The following is a 19641-nucleotide window of genomic DNA, read 5'->3' as shown; positions in this document are numbered from 1 at the left end:
TATCGGAAAATTTGAATTTTTATGAAATTCGGCGTTGGCTCGTTTCCGGTGAGCTGGCGCATTTTCGGTACGCAGTTTGAAATTGGTGTCGGATGAGTTAACTAGCGCGTTTCTGTCTAGAACATCGGAAAATTGCAATTTTCATGGTAATTTAAAGTTGGTCCGTTTTCGGTGAGCTGGCGCATTTTCGGTGTACAGAGCGGCGCACCACTTCGCCTCTGTGAGTTAGAAAACACAATTTAGCAGCCCAAATGGCTTGTTTGACTCATGCAGCGTCTAGAATAACGGGAAATTTGAATTTTCATGGAAACTTGTGGTTGGCGCATTTCAGGTGAGCTGGCGCGTTTTCGGTGAGCTGGCGCGTTTTTGGTGCTTAGTTTGAAGTTGGTGGGGGCACTCTAACTAGCGCGTATCTGGTACCCCAGGGTTTCGGTATTCCGAGCCGGACTGACCAAAAATTTTGCTGGTTCGGCTCGGATTCACAATTTTTTCACAAATTTTTTCGAAATTTTTTGAAATTTTCATTAAAAATTGTCAAAATTCTCCGGAATTCTCGTACGCTTCAGTTTTTATCAATGTTCTTAAATATAGTCAAAAATTCTACCTTTTTCTAAATTTTTTTGGCAAAAAAGGCAAAAAAGGCCTGCTCGCATTCAAGAATCCTAATCATATAAGAAAAATGTTTTTTTTTTTTGACGCATTCAAGAATCCTAATCATACCTGCTCATAAAATCGAGCCTTCCGGCCACTTCTCGCTTCAATTTCACCGATAAATCCGTCCAAGGCATTGTTTGATTCACAAGGAAAGTGTGAAAGAAGAATAATCGATTATTCGTTGGAATTTGTGAAATTTGGTGACACGTGGAGGGTCGTGGAAAAAGAAAAAAAATTGTTTTGAACTTTTTAAAAAAAAGTTCCACGTGGTACTGTCTCCCAAACTGCAAGAAACGTGAAGCCGAATTTTTTACGTTTCAATTCAATTCTTTTATTTTTTGCATTTTTTGCACTAAAAAATCAGTTTTTTTGGTTTTTAGTCGGTTTTCAGATGAATGAAAGAAGGACCCATCAATCAGAATTGTAGAAAATAAAATTCTAAATTTTTTGAGCCAGAAAACCAGAATTTTCGTTAGAAAATCACTTTTTTGATACAGAAAAACTGATTTTCAGATAAAAAAATTTTTCTTATAAAAATTGCACATATTGTACTTGAGAATACTATGAAACTGTTAGCATTTTTAGAAATAGTAAAATTGGCTGAAACTGCTGGAAATAATATTTTACTGAAAATCGGTTTTTCTGTATCAAAAAAGTCAATTTCCCCCCAAAACTTACGTTTTCTGGCTCAAAAAAATGGAGAATTTTATTTTCCACAATTCTGATGGATGTGGCCATTTTTCATGGTGGAAGAGTTTTTTCCACGCGGTCGTGTAGTCCTCTCGGACAAGATTTTCGCTCAATTCCTTGTTTCCTCACTTTTTCCAATAAATTATGTAGTTTTTTTCAATGTTTTCGATTTAACTGTTGAAAAAGTGAGGAAACGAGGAATTGAGCAAAAAAACTTGTCCGAGAAGAGTACACGGTCGCGCGGAAAAATTCTTCCACAAAAGCTCATTTTGAGAAAGGATAACGGGAATTATGTCGTTTAGAGCGAGTTTTAGCATATGCGTCAATAACCAAAAGTTTCTTAGAATTTTCTGAAATATCGGAAATTGTAATTTAAAAATATGGCACTTGCGTCCTCCTCAAAATCAAGACATTTAAAAACCGGGACGTTTCGAAACCAAGACATTGCTGAACGTTTCCAATTACGGAGGTTATGTCAAAATGCCTTGGTTTCAAAAAAGGTTATAGTTTCAAAATGACCCAGAAATCAAAGTTCAAAAACTATCAGTTATAAAACAGGCAGTTTTGAAACCAAGACGTGTTGAAATGTCCTGGTTTCGAAAAGTCGTTTCTACCAGTTTTAAAACCTCCAAATCAATAAAAATAACAAAATTAATGAATACATATTTATTCAAATGAAGAACCATAGAGCACAAGAACTATTTAAAACAGGAAAAAAAATTCCTTCAAAAAATCATCCAATTTTCTTTAATATCAGCACTAGACTTCCAAATATTGACACATTCCTCCGAAATACATTTGAATTGAAAATACTCCTGGGAATTGGGAATATGATAACGATGGGTGGCTGTGTCGTATTCGCTGCATTGACTCATAACCCGATCGATTGTCTGTAGATCAAAACGGAAGACACCCTCGTCATCATTCTCTTCGTTTCCGTATACAACGTTAAATGGGTCATCCCCCTGGACAAAGGCGTGACGAATAGGATAATCCGTTGTAGACTGACATTTCAGACTGCACACTTCGAAATTCGGTTGTTTGAGGAGGTTCTGGAAAAAAATAATGGCTTCAGTAGAATGTTTCTAAACTGGACGTTTTGAAACTGTCGGTTTCGCAACATCCGGACCAAGCTCCGCCCACTTTTATATCCCAGCATCGGCAGGTGGAGCTTCGAGCATCAGTTTCCAAAAATGGCTGCATTTTCAATTCCCCACTATTATAGAAACCTCCCGTAGCATAAACGGCGCGAAAATCGAAAAAAGTTATGTTTTTTGAGGAAAAAACGATCCTCCCTATCGTTTAAGCACGTTATAATATCCAATTTGGCTGCGCAGCAACTCAACCTGAAACCAAACATTTCCAAACCATCACATTTTGGCGACTTCCAGTACAGTGCAGTAAGATATACAATTTGGCCTTTGTCAGTTGAAAATAATCAGTGGGTGTTACGGTATATAGTAAACTATGTATAAATCATACAGTACAAAGGCAGACCTTCATTTTTGCATACTTGCAAATTAACGGCCCGGCCCGGCCCGGCCCGAAGGCCCGGCTTCAAAAAAAAGGTACCTATTTTTTACCAAATTTTTTGAAATTTTACATTAAAAATTTCAATTTTTTGATGCATAACTATCTTTTGATTGAATTCTGAAGTATAGTCAAAAATTCGACATTTTTGGGAAGAAATTCAAAAAATTCAAAAAAATTCAAATTTTCGTTCAAAATTTCAGTTTAAATTTTTCAGCCGGGCCGGGCCGGGCCTTGGAAATTCTCGTCACGGCCCGGCCCGGCCCGGCCCGTTGCAAGTATGCATTTTTGTAGTTGACAACTTTTTTGTACGGACACTCCCTAGAGAGTTATGGTCATTTTCAAGGGTTCTCTATTTTGCACTAAAATGAGATAATTTGAGGGAAAAATTACTTTGTCGATATGTAACTTGATAGGGAATGGCCGTACAAAAATGTTGACAGGTACAAAAATGAAGCTCTACTTTTGTTCCGTATGGTTCACACATAATTAAGTTTGTCGGACAATCAGTGATACCGTAACACCCTCTAGTCATTTTCAGCTGAAAAAGGCCAAATTGTATATCTTACTGCACAGTGCGGTGAAAGGATTCCGTTGAAGCGAAATAATTCACGTTTTGTGTCGAAATGTGTCATAATTTCGAAACGTATCCTATAACAATTCTTACATCTCTAATCTCGACGAGTCGTTCCTCTGTCCAATCCATCTGTTCAATACAAAACCGTTTGAAGTGAAACAAGTGGCCAATCGGAAACCAGTCTCTAATATAATCCCAATATAACATCTCCACCTTCTTCCACTGCTCCATTTTCACCAATTCCGACACAAATGTTCTTTTATAGCCCACATTCCGAAATACAAGGCATTTCAGGGCGTCTGGATTCAGAAAAGATAGGATTTGGAGTGTATTGTCATCTCTCAATCCATGAAAAATACATTTTTCGACGTGGATTTGAAAATCGAGTGAGGTAAGGATTTGAATGAATCGGTTGACAGCATCCTGCGCATAGTCTTGAACAATCACTAATTTTTTGAATTCCAAATTTTCATTCGACAGGATAACCGAGATGTCAGTCATCACCATTTCCAGAAAATTTCCCTCACGGAATTTCTTCTTGCTCTCCACGACTTCATATTCATTGTCCACACTGATTTCATATTTCTTAATAAATCCCCCGCCATTCACTTGAAAAATGTAACTCATCGATTGATTTTCCAGGGCAATTTGAACACGATCTGGCTTCAAAAGTACGCTCATTTCTTTGCATTTTATCTTCTTCTTATCGATAATATCACGCAAATCTTTCGACACATTTCGCATTTTCAATCTGAAAATAAAATTAGAAATTTAATTTGGTTATTTAATTGGTTGTTAACTCACTTATCATTGAAATCGATTCTTTGGAGAATCTGGAGAAGAGCGTCAACTGGAAGTGTGGAGAATGACAACGATTTGGGGAAAGAGCTGAAATTTTCAGTTACAGTAAAACTACAGTAACCTTTCCAATTTTGTGGTGAGACCCATGAAACATACATATTTGAAATCAGCGTTTTAAGACGGTTCGAATAAATATAATCATGACATACTTTCGAAAAATTTGAATTTTCCTAATTTTTCGCGGCGGGAACCAAAAATTTTCAAAATAATCGATTTTCTTCAAACATAGGCATGATTATACTCATCAGAATCGTCTAGATCAGGTGGTTTCAAAAAATTTTGGCTCCGTGGGTCTCCCCACGGAAAACACAAAGCTACGGAAATTTAAGCCAACCTGGCATAATTTTCAGGTTCATTAAAACTACCGTAACTCTTTCAATTTCGCTGTGAGACCCATGAAACATACATATTTGAAATCAGCGCTTTCAGACGGTTCAAATGAATATAATCATGACTAGCTTATGAACAAGTCGAAATTTTCCGAATTTTTCGCGGCGGGACCAGGGTTGCCGCCGAAAAAAATTTGACCCGAAAAAAAATAAATTTTTTTCGGCCTCCTGAAAAAAAGCCGAAAAAAAATAAATTTTTTTCGGCCTCCTAAAAAAAAGCCGAAAAAAAATAATTTTTTTTTCGGTCGCCTAAAAAATACCCGAAAACTTTTTTTGTTCGCCTAAAAACCCCTTAAAAAACCCCTCAAAAAACCCGAAAAATCAAAAAAATGTACTGAAAACAGTAATGAAATGAATAAAAACAGCTAAAAAATCGACCTTCTTTTCCAAAACCGAAAAAACGAAAACTTTTTTTTCGGGAGACGAAAAAAAAACCGAAAATTTTTTCTCCGCTCCGCGGAGACCGAAAAAAATAAAATATTTTCGGCTCCATACACCCGAAAAAGCCGAAAAACCGAAAATAAATTTTTTTTTCGGCGGCAACCCTGGGCGGGACCCAAAATTTTCAAAAAAAATCGGTTTTTTCAAACATAGGCATGATTATACTCATTTGAACCGTCTTGATCTGCTGATTTCAAAAATGTCGGTTTCATGGGTCTCGCCGCGAAAATGACAAGAATACGGTAGTTTAGGTCAATCAGGCAAAATTTTCAGTTTCACTAAAAATACCGTAACTTCCGGATTTCGCGGTGAGACCCATGACTGTTCGCAACTAATACGTTATTCTGGAGATTTGTTATCTGATTCTTCCAGTAAGAAGCCAATTTGGGCAGTTTATGTGGATTTCAAAAAAGCCTTCGACACCGTATCTCACTCTAAACTAGTCTCAAAGCTCGGAAGTTGTGGAATAGCCGGGAACCTACTTAATTGGCTTGAGTCCTTCTTAACAGGGAGATCTCAAAAAGTAATGGTTAACAAAACAATGTCTAAACCTATGGCAGTAAGCTCAGGTGTGCCTCAAGGCTCTGTTCTTGGGCCGCTTCTTTTCTTGATATTCATCAATGATATTGGAGACAAATATATATCGAATTATTTATTATACGCTGATGATCTCAAACTTTACGGAACTGATGAAACTACTTTACAGTCAGACCTTTTCAAACTTGAAAGCTGGTGTAAAACATGGCAGATGTCTGTGGCTCCTAATAAATGCGTAGTCATTAAATTCTCGTTGAGTAAACGTAAAAGCAGTTATATCCATGTCTCCAGTAAATTTACTCTAAACGGTCTATCACTTCCTACTACCTCAACTATCCGTGATCTTGGAGTATATTTCTCGCAAGATCTGACGTTCTCAAGACACATAGAGATAACTATCAGGAAGTGCCACTTACGTATCAACATACTTTTTAGAATTCTCACACATTCCAGCTTTGAAGTTATTTTGAAATGCTTCCTAATTTATGTTCGGCCAATAATCGAGTATGGCACCGTTGTGTTCTCACCTATAACAAAAGTTATGATTCGGAAGCTGGAATCGCTCCAGAAATCATTTTTATATCGATGTTACAAAAAGTTCAATATGAGCTACATATCGTATTTTGATTGTCTGGAAACCTGGAAGTTGGAATCACTGGAATATAGGAGACTTATTAATGACCTACTGTGCATATACAAATCCCTCATATCTAAGGAGATATGCACTTATGATAACCTTCGTACGTACTATCCCGATGTCGCCAACTTACGTAGGCACAAATATTACATTCGGTGCGCCTTAAAGAATACATCCAATCAACGTTCACAATTCATTGGAAATCGTACATTAAATTGCTGGAATGAACTTCCTGAACATGTTTTCCCCGTTAAAATTTCTTCCCGGTGTTTTAAATCTAATATTGCCAAACTAAATCTTACTAAATATCTTACCCTCAATACCCATACCATCTAATTCTGTGACCCGGTCTAATTTGAATCTCACTTAACTCCTCTTCTGAATGTAACGTGTCAGTGACTTGTTCCTTCGTTTCAAATAAAATAAAATTAAAAAATTAAACTGTTCGAATGAACAATTCAACATTTTCGTGGTGGGACCCAAAAGTTCCGAAAAAATACATTTTTCCGTTTTTTTTCTCTATTCGCTGAGCAGCGACTCCCAGGTATCACCATACGATTCACAGATACGGCCCGTACGTGGGAGTTCAATGGAGCGCACTTACCTCCGATCACAATCCAAATTCCCATCTCCATTATAAAATCGATAATAATGAAATTCGAAATCCACGTAATCAATCTCATAGTTTCCTCTGATTTTACACAATTTTTGATATGATTCGTAGACTGGAATATTGGCAAGAGTGTCGTAAAGTATGCAAGTGAGAAGGGCAGTTCGGTCGGATAGGAGACGTTGTGACATTTTAAAATAATGTTTTTATGGTTTAAATGAAAAAGGAACTAGTTTTGACCTGTGACCTGAGGCCGGCCACGCTGTAAAATTTAAGGTTTTTCCGATACAATTTATCAATAACAACAACAACAACAAAGTAACAAATAAAACTTTCAAAAATTTAGATCAACATTTTCTGACAATATCGATTGATTCATCTCCCAACTGAATTTCGAAAACCGTCTTGGTTTCTTGATCCTTGAATAGAAGAGCACCAGTATTATTATCCTCGATGTGTGGTCCCACTTTTGATTGAATATAGTCGAGATCCAGCTCATCTTCGTAGTAATTCAGAGTACACGATTCGAAATTAGTCGATTTGAAGAGAGTCTGAAAATTTATTTGTACTCCTCTCGGATAAGTCGAATAATAGATTTTCTCAATTTTTCACTGAAATTTTCGATCAAATTTTGAGAATTTTTGGTCAGAAAAATGCCATTTTTTGACAATTTTCGTTCTAAAACGGTGTTTTTTTTTTGGGGTCTGGGATTTATGGTTTCAGAACGAAAAAAAACAATTTTGGACGAAAATCATCGAAAAGTCGTTTTTTTAACCGAAAATCGTCACAAAATTGCTTTTTTGAACGAAAATCATCGAGAAATTGCATTTCTTAACCGAAAATCGTCAACAAAACCCATTTTCGAACGGAAATAGTTCGAAAATCGTCTAAAAATTGCATCTTTTTAACCGAAAATCATAGAAATCATCGGAAAGTGGCATATTTTAATCAAAATTGTTTTAAAAAAAATTTTTGAACGAAAATTGTCAAAAAAAATGACCAAAATTTGCTTTTTCGAACGAAAATTGTCGAAAAATAGCATTTTAAACAAAATTCGTCTAAAAATTGCATTTTTCTGACCAAAAATTCTCAACATTTGATATTGTCCGAGAGGAGTACACGCCTATTTCTTTTGCGACAGAGCGCAATTACCTCCTTAATCGAAATGACTTGTTCCTCTGTAATCTTCGGAATAAAAACGGAAAAACGTTTGAAATGAGTCAAATTCTCAAGTGAAAGTTCGAAATGAGTCTTTCTCATATCCAATTCGATCGCCTGCTTCCATTGCTCCAATTTCACCACTTCTTTCATTTGATCGGAGAAGTCAACGTCCATTTTAATTCGAATTTTCTCCAGAATTCCAGGTTTCAGATATGGAAGAATCGAGAGAATTGGCTCGGTGTCATCGTTCCAATGAATCTCGAATTGGATATCGAAGGATTTCACGTGGAGACGACGTCTGAAAGATAGAGATTGGAGACTTAATTTTTCAGTTTCAATCTTGAAAAAAAGATTTTTCTCATTTTTGCGCGAAAAATGTTTGCCCTTTTTTTGAAATTTTCATCAAAAATAGTCAAAAATCTTATGTAGGCTAGAGTTTTATTAATGCGTAGTCGAAAATTCTACTTTGCGAAAAAATTTCAAGACTTCACAAAAACACATTTCGCGTTTCCAGACGGATTTTTCGCGCAAAAAGCGCAGAAGGCACGCCAGACTTCAAAAAGATGCCGGGCGCGCCTTTGACGCGTATTGAACTAAAAATCCGCCTCAAAGGCGCGCCAGACGACCCGAATACAGACTGGCGCGCCTTTGAAGCGCTTTGAACAAAAAATCCGCCTCAAAAACGCGTCAAAATCACACCAGACTCTAAAAAACTCATCTGGCGCGCAACGTCAAAATTTTCGACTATCATTCAGAATTAAAAATAATTCTTCAAAATCATCAAAAATGGTCACATTTTCGATGAAAAAATTAAAGAAAATTGGAAACGCATTTTTATTGAAATTTTTGAAAATTTCATCAATTTTGAATAAAAAATACTTTGAAAAATAGTTTTTTTTCGAAATTTCCGGGAGTTGTTCATGAAAAAACGTTCAAATTTAGCTAAAAATGCTTGATTTTTAAAATTTGAGCAGAAAAATAATAAATGTAGCGGACTTCGGCTCGTGACACACTCTTCCGAAAAAATAACCTTAGTTTCGGCAAAATTTTCATCATTATGTATTCATTTTGAGCTCTAAACAACAAAGTTTTCAGTATTTTCAGCGAAAGTCTGGTCTTTTGTGCCTTTTACTCACTTGAATCTCTGAAAAAAGTCCTCCAACTCCATAAATCTGTAAATTGGTGTCCATTCCGTCGGAATATATCCATTGAACAAGAATGGAATGCCCAATAGGAAAGTAGTCTTCAAAACTCTCAATTCGAATTTCGGATTCTTCAGAATCGTATTCAAATCTCTCAATGCACACTCAATATGACGTTCTCCATTCATAATCATTCGATTTCCTCCAAAATCAATCACACATCCCCCGTTTTTCTGTTGATAATTGATCATTGGAAGCGATTCGATACAGATCTCTGTGGACAAATCAGTGAATCGAATATCGATTTTTTCGCAAATCAATTTAGACTCGTCGACGATGGAACGGAAGCATCGAGACACTTTTCGAAGTGTCAATCTCTCTTTCAGACCCGATTTTTCCACTATTTTCACGAGAATTTCTTCTGGGAGTGTCGGGAGTGAGCGGACAGAGCCAGAGCCCTGAATTTCTATTTCCGGAGCACTGAAAATTTTAAAAATTGATTTTTTATTTTCGCGCCATTTCCTTACTGAGTTTGCCCAACAATAGCAAACTTTCCACGTGCAAATCGATCGAAAAGATTCTTGAAATCTTTAAAATCGACAACTCCTTTTCCGACAGTGTTACAGAATGTTTTATAGGACTGTCCGATTGGTTTCTTTTGAAGAAATTCGTAGAGAACACAGTAATGAATCGCATTTTTGTTGTTTTGAATGATATTTTCCATTTTTTGTCTGAAATTTCTTTTTTCATTTTTATTTTTTGTGTTTTCCTTACCTGTCAATGTTGATTTTATCTATCTCGGTTAGAGCTCGCATAAAGATAAGATCAAACTCGTGGGAGTGTTCTCGAATTCCCAAAATTTCGCGATTCGAGTTACAGCTTCACAAGTTCCTCTATTTTGTATATGTTCATAAAAGAACAGAGAAAGCATCGCTTCCGGATTTTTACGCAGATATTCGGACATTTCTGAAAATAAAAAATGAGTGAAATTCCAGCCAAAAATTACAAAAAATGGCTTCAAAACCTTTGAAAACTGAAAAAAAAAATCATGATGCAATCGGTCGTCAAATGTTGCGCATTTTCCGCAAACACACTGCGTACTTTTGCAACTACCGTAGCCCTTTATTAAAAAAATGAAAAACAAAGTCAATGAACTATGAAGATGAACCACGTAGATAATTGTTGTTGTTCACTCGTCGTGGCGCTACCTGAGAATTAAATTTTTTTAAATCAGTATTTTTCGAGAAATTTATCTAAAACTTCTGTCACATACCGCAACTGTACCACCTGAAATATCGAAAAATGCCTTCATTGATTCCTGATATTCTGTCGAAACTGCACGATAATTCAATCGTAACCTATGCAAACGCGCTTTGTTGAGACTACATTTTGGTAATATTATTTGACGCCTAAATTGCAATTTTTTGATATTTTTGTTTTTTCAAAAAAAAATGGCCTTTTTCGATTATATTTCTCCTTAAAACTATTTCTTGACAAAGTTTTTCAGCTTAAACAAAAAAATTTAGGTAAGCGATTTTTCTCAAAAGAGCGCGTTTGCATAGGTTCACTTTGAATTACCGTGAAACTGTAAAAATGACCCATGGGCGGATGTTCGCACCAATCATTAAACATAATCGGTGTAATTCCATTGGGAGAACCAAGCTGGCACTGAAATTTCAAAAATTTCAGGTTTTCGCACTAGTGAGAGACGTACGGTCGCGGAAACGCGCTCCGTCGCACAACGGTTCGCACTGTGCCAAATTTGCCGCAGTGCCAACGATTTTTACTTCTTTTCTAATTATCAAAACAACGAAACTCACTGCGTTCTCAATCCTTCCAAATTCCCATCAACCAGAATTCGCTCGAACAAAAAACTTCCGAAATCGGATATCAAAAATGTCAGGAGCAGATATATAATTAGTCTCGAACACCTCTTTTTCTTTTCAACCAGACACTTTTTTCCTCTTTTTATCAAATAAAAAGGGGATATCAAAATGAAAATTGCGTTGAAAAATGTATATCCACTTTCTAGAAACCAGCAGAACCAAACAATTTTAGTAACCCAATTCGAATGAGTTTCCATATAAGCATTCGCCAGATTCTTCTCACTGCACACCACATATTCCAGTTGGCAAAACATAAAGATCAGAGTGAATAGAATAAATCCTTTTAATATTGTAATAGCTATTACAGTAACCTTGGATACTGTAGCTGCGAGTTTTTGGGTCCAAAAATTCTGAAACTTGAGGTCTTGCCCCTGAATAATCGCCACCATTATTATCATCCAACCAGCCATTGTAGTACCACACGAATATAAGAACTGAGTGAAAAACTTGAAAACAATGTCAGCCACATTTATATAACCAATACAATTTCGGTTATCGATATAGTTAATCACCACAACTGTCTCGATAACAAAAACTGAGAAGAACTGGAAAAAATCTGCGATTCCAATGATCATGAAACATACAAAAATTGGGTGTTTTTTGAGAGTCTGGCTTAGGAAATAAATGTGAATAATGTTGGTAACAACACCGAAAATAGAAAGCATGAGGTTGGGATATTTTATGAGATATTCAGCATCGTATAAGGGGTTAGTGGTGTTTAGGTACATATCAAGAACGGGGAATGGATAAAGGAAAATGAAAAAGTTGATAACGAGACAGTGTTTAGGTGCACCTGCTAAAAAGATTGAATTCGAATAAAGAGTTGAAGAAAATACTGGAGACAATCGATATTCAAAAGATGAACTCTGAGTCTATGAAGAGATGTGCTCATTTTTTTCTTTCATAATTGTTGATTATAATAAATGAATTTTTTGAGAGGTGATGAGAACGACCATAAAACAGGGGGGACGGTGATTTTATTCGTCTTTCAAACATTCATTATTTGGGAATATTTAAAAAACTAAATCAGAAGTTTGCAATTGTCGAAAATCTTCTCGAGATCTTCTCTCGTCTTTCTGTAGTAGACTGCTGTTTTTCCTTGAACATCTTCGCAGTAGTTCCATTCCCAGACGCAAGGTTTTTCAGCTCCGGGTGTCCTTCCTGCTGGGCGATTTCCAACAAAACGTCGTAAATCATCGGGAGCAAAGTGCCATATTGAAGCTCCACATTGTTATCGTGGGTGTATGCTACCGCGGCGAGTTGAACCGGGCACATCTCCGCCACGTTCCATGCGGCATTGACACAATAACCATTGGCCTGCTCTCAATGGTATGTGCCAACTCCAACATAGATCAGATCGCCGGCTTTCTGAACGAGCTTCTGGTATGGGATCCCTGCGTCTATTAGATCTTGTTCCGTCGGCCAATACTTTGTATGGTAGGGGCTGATTCTTTTTTTTATTCATCAGTTTTTCCAGTATGGCAGCGTAGATCATCGATACACATATCCAGACGCATTCACCTGGTCCCATGTTCAAGTTCACGGATGCGACCAATTGATTATCTTGATGGGCAGGAGTTCTCGATCCAGGCGATTTGACGAAGCATTGCATTTCGTTGACTCCCAAAATCTTATCCTTCACAAGCTTCATCATGCCTTCTTTTGGTCTCAAAATCTCGACGAACTTGCTGATCTGCTGAAAATATTATTGTTGATCTCCTGAAGATAAAATGTTTCTAGTAGCTCCGCCCACTTTTGACCGCCTTTAAACAAGAACCTTTTGAACAGGGTCCTGCATTTATAGTCGCATATCTCAAAAATGGGCGGAGCTATGGAAAAATTGTCAACTAAAAAAAGCTAGATCTGATTTTGCGCAACAAAACTAGCGTAAGCATTTTCAAAATTGATCAAAAAATACATCGTCAAAGTTACACGGACCAAAATACAGTGACCTCATCTTTAAAGGCGCATATCTTCAAAAATCAAAATCTGAGAAAGGTGTAATTACTGTTATTTGGTCAGTGTATCAACAAAATTTGATTTTGATTATTTTCCTTAATTACAGTTAAAAATTGAGTGAAATTTTAATAAAAACTTACCAAACAAGCTATCCTAGACCATTTTGTACCAAAATACTATAGCTTAGCTGCAAAACAAAGTTTAATTAAAAATCAAATTAAATAAAAACTCACAATTCACAAAAAATCAAACATACAGTTGTCGACCGAACCATTCAGTAGGTAGTCTTGGTTTAGTTACCCTGAAAGTTGAAAAATATATAAATTAGTTAAGAAAATTATCGATTGGAGGGGAAATACAACAAGAGCAACAAAAAATGGCGAGACATGAATGAGAACTACAGCTATCTACTTATGAAGGTCACCTTATTACTCTAGCCATCTGCGTCTCTCTTACAAATACCTATCTCTAGCTCGTTCTATCTTCACGCTACTCATGTTTACTTGACCTAGGAACTGATGACGTCACAGTACTCCTGGAGATATGCGGACTGTGTCCATTACTCACAAAGGTCCTAATGTCTGTCGTCTCTCGATCCCACGTGCTATTTTGTTTCGAAAAAGGGGTGTTGTGTTACGTAATGAGAGAGAAGGTGTGTATGTCTACATTCGTGCAGTTCGATTCAACACTCCTCATGCCTCTCCAAAATGAAGAGAAATAGTGTTGAAATAGGAGAGAGATTGGTAAGAGAGACGCAGATGACTGTAGAGCTCTGTGGGGGATCAATGCGATTATTATAGCAGTCGTTTCGTTTTCCTTACCTCGTTTATCTCCAATCGTTTTTGTTTTTCGAATTTTCCTCTTAGCAATCAATGTTTTTATTTTCATTTTTTAGGGTATCTAAACCAAGACTACCTACTGGCTGGTTCGATTGACAACGTGAAGACTGGCGAGAATATCTATGCAGAAGAGTTGATCGGTGAACTGGCAGGAGAACTCTTCCTCGCCCCGCAGCAAAAATGAAAGATTCGACTGGCTCTCCAATGGCTAAACGATCGAAGCAGGACGATTCCAGCTCTATGGATCGTACCTTGAAAATGAGAGACGGTCCGTTCTACAAGACCTTTTCTGTTTTCAACCCCAAAATGGCAATAACTTCACGTCGAATTCGGTATGTAAACATTTGAAAAACTGTAGTAATAATGAATTTCTTTCTCACAGAAGCTCCACGCGGTTTATCCACCACTCAGCTACTCCAAATGCAGTCCTTATTGAGATTCTCAGTCAAGAAATACCCTATCATTCCACATATGGCTGTATAAGCTTCAAAAGACATTTGGTGAAAGGATGACTCCTTTGCAAGCTCGGATACTCTAGTGGACAATTCTCACGAGTGGAGACAGTGCGAGTAAATTTTGATACGTCATATAGATGTTGTTGTGAAAAACCACTGGGGTGTTTAACTTTTTTCCTTTTGCCACCAACTCGCTGATCCACCTCGCTCCATTTCTACACGATTTGCCGTTTTATATATTGGTTTCCCTTCGATATATTCGTTCCCCATATACAGTTTTGTGTTACATTTTCCGAGTTCACTTCAATGAAATTTGTCGAATGTTATTTTTTCAAATACATGACAAAGTTGAGATGAGGGAAGGGTTAAAACAACTTTAATCTTGTCCGAGGGGACTACACGGTCACGCGTAAAGTTCTTTTTGAGCCAGGAGAACGATATAGAGAGATTTGTAGGATATGCGTCAATAATGACATTTTCTTAGAATTTTCTGGAACTATTGGAATATCTAGATTGAAAAAATGACACTTCACTCCTCCGTTAAGCCATCAGACATAGATTGGATGGTTATGATTTGTAACAATTCTCATGCAGTTCTAATTCGGTGGCAGCGGTGTAATCTGCAAAATGAAAAGTTCATTTTCCTTTGATAGACAATCGCGTGACCCCCGCCCCTTCACATTCGACAACAAATTCTTGATCAACGTGGTTTTGCTTATTTCTACGTTTTCCTCGTTCAAGATGAGCGATTATCAAAAATGTGAGTAATTTTAAGATATCTCCTTCACGTTGAGTCCCAGGCTACCTATGCAAACGCGCTCTGAAAAAGACATGGTCCGCAATACGTGGCGGTGAACATTAGAATCTATTTTCCTACAGAAAATTTTAGGATACGTGAAAATATTTCATTTTCCACGTATTTTCTCGTTAGAGCGTATTCGCATAGGTAGCCTGGGACTCAACGTGCTCCTTTGATATTCAGTTTTTCAGTTCCGGTACATAAGTCTATAGTAATCACTAACTTCTTACAATTTCCAAGTCCTGAATTCATTGCGTACAATTTACATACAATTGATGATTTCGAATTGTGAGCGGACAAGAGATTTAGCAACACAAAGAAATATATCATTTTCAGTCTGATCGCCGTGAATAAACGAGATGATTCTTCAGCTGAAATTTTAATTCATTTGGATGCTTCTAACGAAATCAAAAGAGTGAGAGCTCGCTATTTCCTGGGGATGTTCAATGAGACAGACAAAGAACTTATAAGCTGGGAAGAAAAAAAAGAAGCTGATATTGCTGGATTTCTATGCGTTAAGCCGTGGACGGTGCCTCAACCGAATAAGTCATTTACTTTCAAATTTGGTTTACATGTCAGTGCGATCATGGGAATGGACAATGTTTGGAAGTTCAATTTCTATGATGCACTATTCAATGTTGAAAATGATTCAAAAATGATAGTTTTCAAAGAAAAAAACAATCAAAAAGTCCGCTTGTATACTCATAAAAAGGTGTGTTTTATTTAAAAGTTACAGATTCTAAACTGTTCTCAATTTTTAGTTGATGATGTTCCATTCGAGTAAACTGTCAATATATCGAAACAATTTGCATAATGAAAATGGTTTTATAATGCCAGCTTGTGTTTCTATGAACATGCTTGAGAAATGCCTACAGATTGCGCACGGAGTTCAAGTTCATTGTTCAGGTACTGTCGAAAAAATAAAGTTTCGACAAGGATTTTCAAAAAATTTTCGCGCGCTGAAACGCGCAAGCGCATAAATTTGTGGGCGGAGCTTAAACTGCAAGCTTAAATAAGCGGCACGGTTCTAATTCCAGTTGTTTTTTCCAAATTAAGAACTGCGCCGCTTGCAGTTTAAGCTCCGCCCACAAATTTATGCGCTTGCGCGTTTCAGCGCGCGAAATTTTTTTGAAAATCCTTGTCGAAACTTTATTTTTTCGACAGTATTCTATATTCACATTTCAAATTAAAACATTGTATTTTCAGTGGAAGATCTTAAAAAAATAAATCAAATCGCCAAGTTGTTAGGATTGAAAAATGTGACCAAGTACTATGAACGTCAACGCATTGAAAATTTGAATCAAGTAAAAGTAACAGATAAAGTGTTCCACTCAATGTTCATGCGGGATCGCCGACATTTACTGGTAAGGAACGTTCTGATGAGTTAGTCATCTTATTTGACAGTGTTTAGGTGCACCTGCTTAAAACATTGAATTCGAATAAAGAGCTGAAGAGAATCCTGGAGACAATGGATATTCAAAAGATGAATTCTGAGTCCATGAAGAGATGTGCTCACTTTTTCTTTCGTAATTGTTGATTAAAATAAATGAATTTTTTGACTTGGATATTCTTATGTGTCTGTCAGTAGGCATGCGGTCTTATCGCTGATCTCACGCTCTCTACTGATGAACGCAAATCTTGGGGTTACGGTACGCTTTTGGCACAGTGCCAAAGCGTTTTTGGCTCTCGTGAATGTAATTTTCATAAAAACTTCTCTTAAATACAACGAGTAGGTTCACACGTACCTGTCTTCACACTTGTTTTTTATCATAACGCACGCGACGCGACCGCAGCGCCTCCCAAAAACTGATAACAAAAAATGTTGCGAGCCCTCAAATTTCACTCGAAAACATCTCCGGTTCCAGCCGCCGCACAACGGTTGGAACGATGCCAAACGGTTGGAGCGATGCGTTGCGACCTGCACGCAACGCGGCTCTAAAAAAACTCCTAATAAGAAAAAGAAACGGTTTTATTCGATCAGAACCATAAATAAAACCCAATGATCGACGAAGACGAAACTCCAAGACGATCCGATTCCTCCAGCGAAAAACCAATTTCGTTCAAAAAGCCATCAATATACATCATATGCTTTATTTTCGCTTTGCTCTGAAAAACAACTCTTTTTGCACTCTCTCCATCTTTCATGCTTACCTAGTGATAATAGTTAAGTGATTGTAATGATCCAGTGGATGTTTCTGATCATCATTCTACTTTCTTAGGCGGTGCACCTGAGCATTGATAGAGCTAGGAATACGAGGGTTCGAGTTTGCAGGGTATTGATTAGAAACATATTTGGCCTTTCGGGGGAATGTCAGGTTTCAAGGGGTACACGTGGAAATTTTTTCAAAAGTTAAAAACTTTTCCGGAAAAAGTTGTCACGTTTATCATTTCTAGTATCATTCATGTCCGAATCTCTGTCACAATGTCGGCAATTTTTGAGAAATGAGAAGGAAGAACTAAAATCGAGCTAATAACCTACAGCGCAGAAGCAAGAAAGCAAACAAGAACAAGTTTCACGAGAAATCAATAATGATCTAGAACAAAAAATCAAAAAGCAAACAACGGTTACATATTAATATAGCCTATTCCAAATCCAAATCAGAAAAACGCGACGCACACGCATTGCGACTCGGCCGGTAATTTCAAAAATTTCGTAACAATTTTAAAGTTTTATAAAAATAACAACAAAAACAACAAAACGGGAAAAAATGATACATTTCTCAAAACTTAAAGTTTACGGATAGAAATTTCGTATGCCACAGAACCTCTTGGAAACTGAACTACAAGATTTGAATTCGGAACATAATACTTATTCGGAGTATCAGACGGTTGAAGATTCCGTGCATTCTTGATTGTCTCAATATTCAACGAACGCGTACTTTTGATGATGCATGACTCGAAATTGGTCGATTTGGAGAGGTTCTGAAAAAAGAAAAAAGCAATAGCTTCAAATAATGTTGAATTTACATCACAGAGTCGGACCAGATTGTTAGTTGAAATTGTTCCGAAAGATATTTCGAAAGTGGAGAAATGGGAGAAATACTCAATCGATAATTCGGGGAAACAAATGAGGTTGAGATGTTTCGCCTGCTTCCATTGATCCGTTTGAGCGATTCGACTAATTTCATTTATCGACAACGAGCCACCGATAACCAGTTTTTGAAGCGATCCAGGTTTGAAACATTGTAGAACTCTACAGATGTTTTGTTCCATTTCAATCGAGCAACGTTCTACATGGATTTTGTGTGAAAATTGATCGAGTAGCTTCAGAAAATTCTTCTCATAGTTTGTAGTTTCCACATGAGTAAACGAATCGATTCGAAATGATTTCAATCGGAGTTTCGGGTTATTCAGAAGAAATTCCAGCTTTCGTACCACGCATTTTCCGATCAAACTTAATGAGCAATGACGGGAATGTGTCAGTTCAATGGGGCGAGAATCAACCAGAATCTCATTATTCGCCTTGATTTGAACGTAATCATCTCTGACAATGATCTCAATATCGGTGCATGGAGGAGACCGTTTATCGACGATTGTTCGGAGTGAATGAGAGACAATTCGGAGATTCAGACTGCAAAATAACAACTTTGATGCGGAAAAAAAAATGAGTGACTCACTATGCCTTCAAGTCACATCTATCCACGATTTCAGTGACTACATCTTCTGGCAAGTCGGAGAATTTCAAGCCCACATCATTACAAGTATCAAGAGAGGCTGCATTGAAATATTTTGATCGTTCCGCCAAAAGTTGTGCATGCGGACATCTGAAATTTTTAATTTGTTTCTTTTTTCGTATAAATTTTTACCTCTCATAGCCATAAATGGGGTGCAAATCAGTATGTTCATTCTTATCGATTTTATCATAGTCGAATGCATCACACAGATCTCTATATGAACTTTCCAGCGACTTCTCATTAATAATATCAGAATAAATGCAAATACGAATATCGGTCACCCGAATAGCTCTGAAAATTGTTTTTTTGTGGAAAATTCAACTAAAAAATTTAGATTACCTTCCATTTTTTGCTGAATAGTAGCTCTCTTTGAGATATCGATTGAACCAATACTCGTAGTTGTCATAAGAAATCGCCTCTTTTTTCATCACTTCACACAGTTTTTCGTAGTTTTTATATGATTTATCGATAGTTTTCCATAGATGAATATCGTAGACAATGAGATCTCGGAGATTGGTTGGAGAATTCATTGGAAAATCAAACATTTTCAGATAATACCTGGAAAAACGGATTGGGTTGATTGAGGCCGTACCAAACGGGGAGAAACACTGCGGCGTATATAGCCGAATCTTTTTGATACTTGTCCAGTGGCGCGCGCTTGCGTCACTATGTTGGCGCGGAATTCAAATAAAGAAATCGATAGTTGTTGTTTCATTTACTACTGCTCTCTGTCAGATTTATAGATGTCATTATAATTTTTCGGTGAAAATTGCTTAAAATTTCGAAGATAATAAAAAAAT

At 36.9% G+C, this 19641-nt stretch overlaps 6 protein-coding genes across 6 annotated transcripts; 2 read left to right on the top strand and 4 right to left on the bottom strand.

The window, feature by feature from the left end:
* Window positions 1-2069: 2069 nt before the first annotated feature.
* Window positions 2070-7117, bottom strand: GCK72_021079 (uncharacterized protein; the record flags this gene model as incomplete). The annotated part of the gene is made up of 4 exons (XM_053734004.1): window positions 2070-2396; window positions 3542-4202; window positions 4256-4339; window positions 6921-7117. 4 exons carry the CDS (start codon window positions 7115-7117, stop codon window positions 2070-2072), a joined length of 1269 nt encoding a protein of 422 aa, XP_053582917.1.
* Window positions 7118-7273: 156 nt separating this feature from the next.
* On the bottom strand, window positions 7274-10044 carry GCK72_021078 (uncharacterized protein; the record flags this gene model as incomplete). The annotated part of the gene is made up of 5 exons (XM_053734003.1): window positions 7274-7477; window positions 8079-8385; window positions 9224-9709; window positions 9757-9960; window positions 10004-10044. The coding sequence occupies 5 exons, from the start codon at window positions 10042-10044 to the stop codon at window positions 7274-7276; spliced, it is 1242 nt and encodes a 413-aa protein (XP_053582916.1).
* Window positions 10045-12141: 2097 nt separating this feature from the next.
* Window positions 12142-12913, bottom strand: GCK72_021077 (uncharacterized protein; the record flags this gene model as incomplete). The annotated part of the gene is made up of 3 exons (XM_053734002.1): window positions 12142-12432; window positions 12545-12811; window positions 12893-12913. 3 exons carry the CDS (start codon window positions 12911-12913, stop codon window positions 12142-12144), a joined length of 579 nt encoding a protein of 192 aa, XP_053582915.1.
* A 1180-nt stretch (window positions 12914-14093) lies between these two features.
* Window positions 14094-14425, top strand: GCK72_021076 (uncharacterized protein; the record flags this gene model as incomplete). Its single annotated transcript, XM_053734001.1, has 2 exons — window positions 14094-14245; window positions 14296-14425. The coding sequence occupies 2 exons, from the start codon at window positions 14094-14096 to the stop codon at window positions 14423-14425; spliced, it is 282 nt and encodes a 93-aa protein (XP_053582914.1).
* A 684-nt stretch (window positions 14426-15109) lies between these two features.
* Window positions 15110-16704, top strand: GCK72_021075 (uncharacterized protein; the record flags this gene model as incomplete). Its single annotated transcript, XM_053734000.1, has 6 exons — window positions 15110-15128; window positions 15359-15455; window positions 15504-15879; window positions 15929-16073; window positions 16374-16531; window positions 16579-16704. 6 exons carry the CDS (start codon window positions 15110-15112, stop codon window positions 16702-16704), a joined length of 921 nt encoding a protein of 306 aa, XP_053582913.1.
* Window positions 16705-17894: 1190 nt separating this feature from the next.
* Window positions 17895-19386, bottom strand: GCK72_021074 (uncharacterized protein; the record flags this gene model as incomplete). Its single annotated transcript, XM_053733999.1, has 5 exons — window positions 17895-18089; window positions 18135-18738; window positions 18785-18931; window positions 18974-19132; window positions 19181-19386. The coding sequence occupies 5 exons, from the start codon at window positions 19384-19386 to the stop codon at window positions 17895-17897; spliced, it is 1311 nt and encodes a 436-aa protein (XP_053582912.1).
* Between the last annotated feature and the right edge of the window lie 255 nt (window positions 19387-19641).

This window comes from Caenorhabditis remanei, chromosome V (assembly GCF_010183535.1).
Source record: "Caenorhabditis remanei strain PX506 chromosome V, whole genome shotgun sequence".
Taxonomy (NCBI): domain Eukaryota; kingdom Metazoa; phylum Nematoda; class Chromadorea; order Rhabditida; family Rhabditidae; genus Caenorhabditis; species Caenorhabditis remanei.
This window is presented reverse-complemented; position numbering and strand designations above follow the sequence as displayed.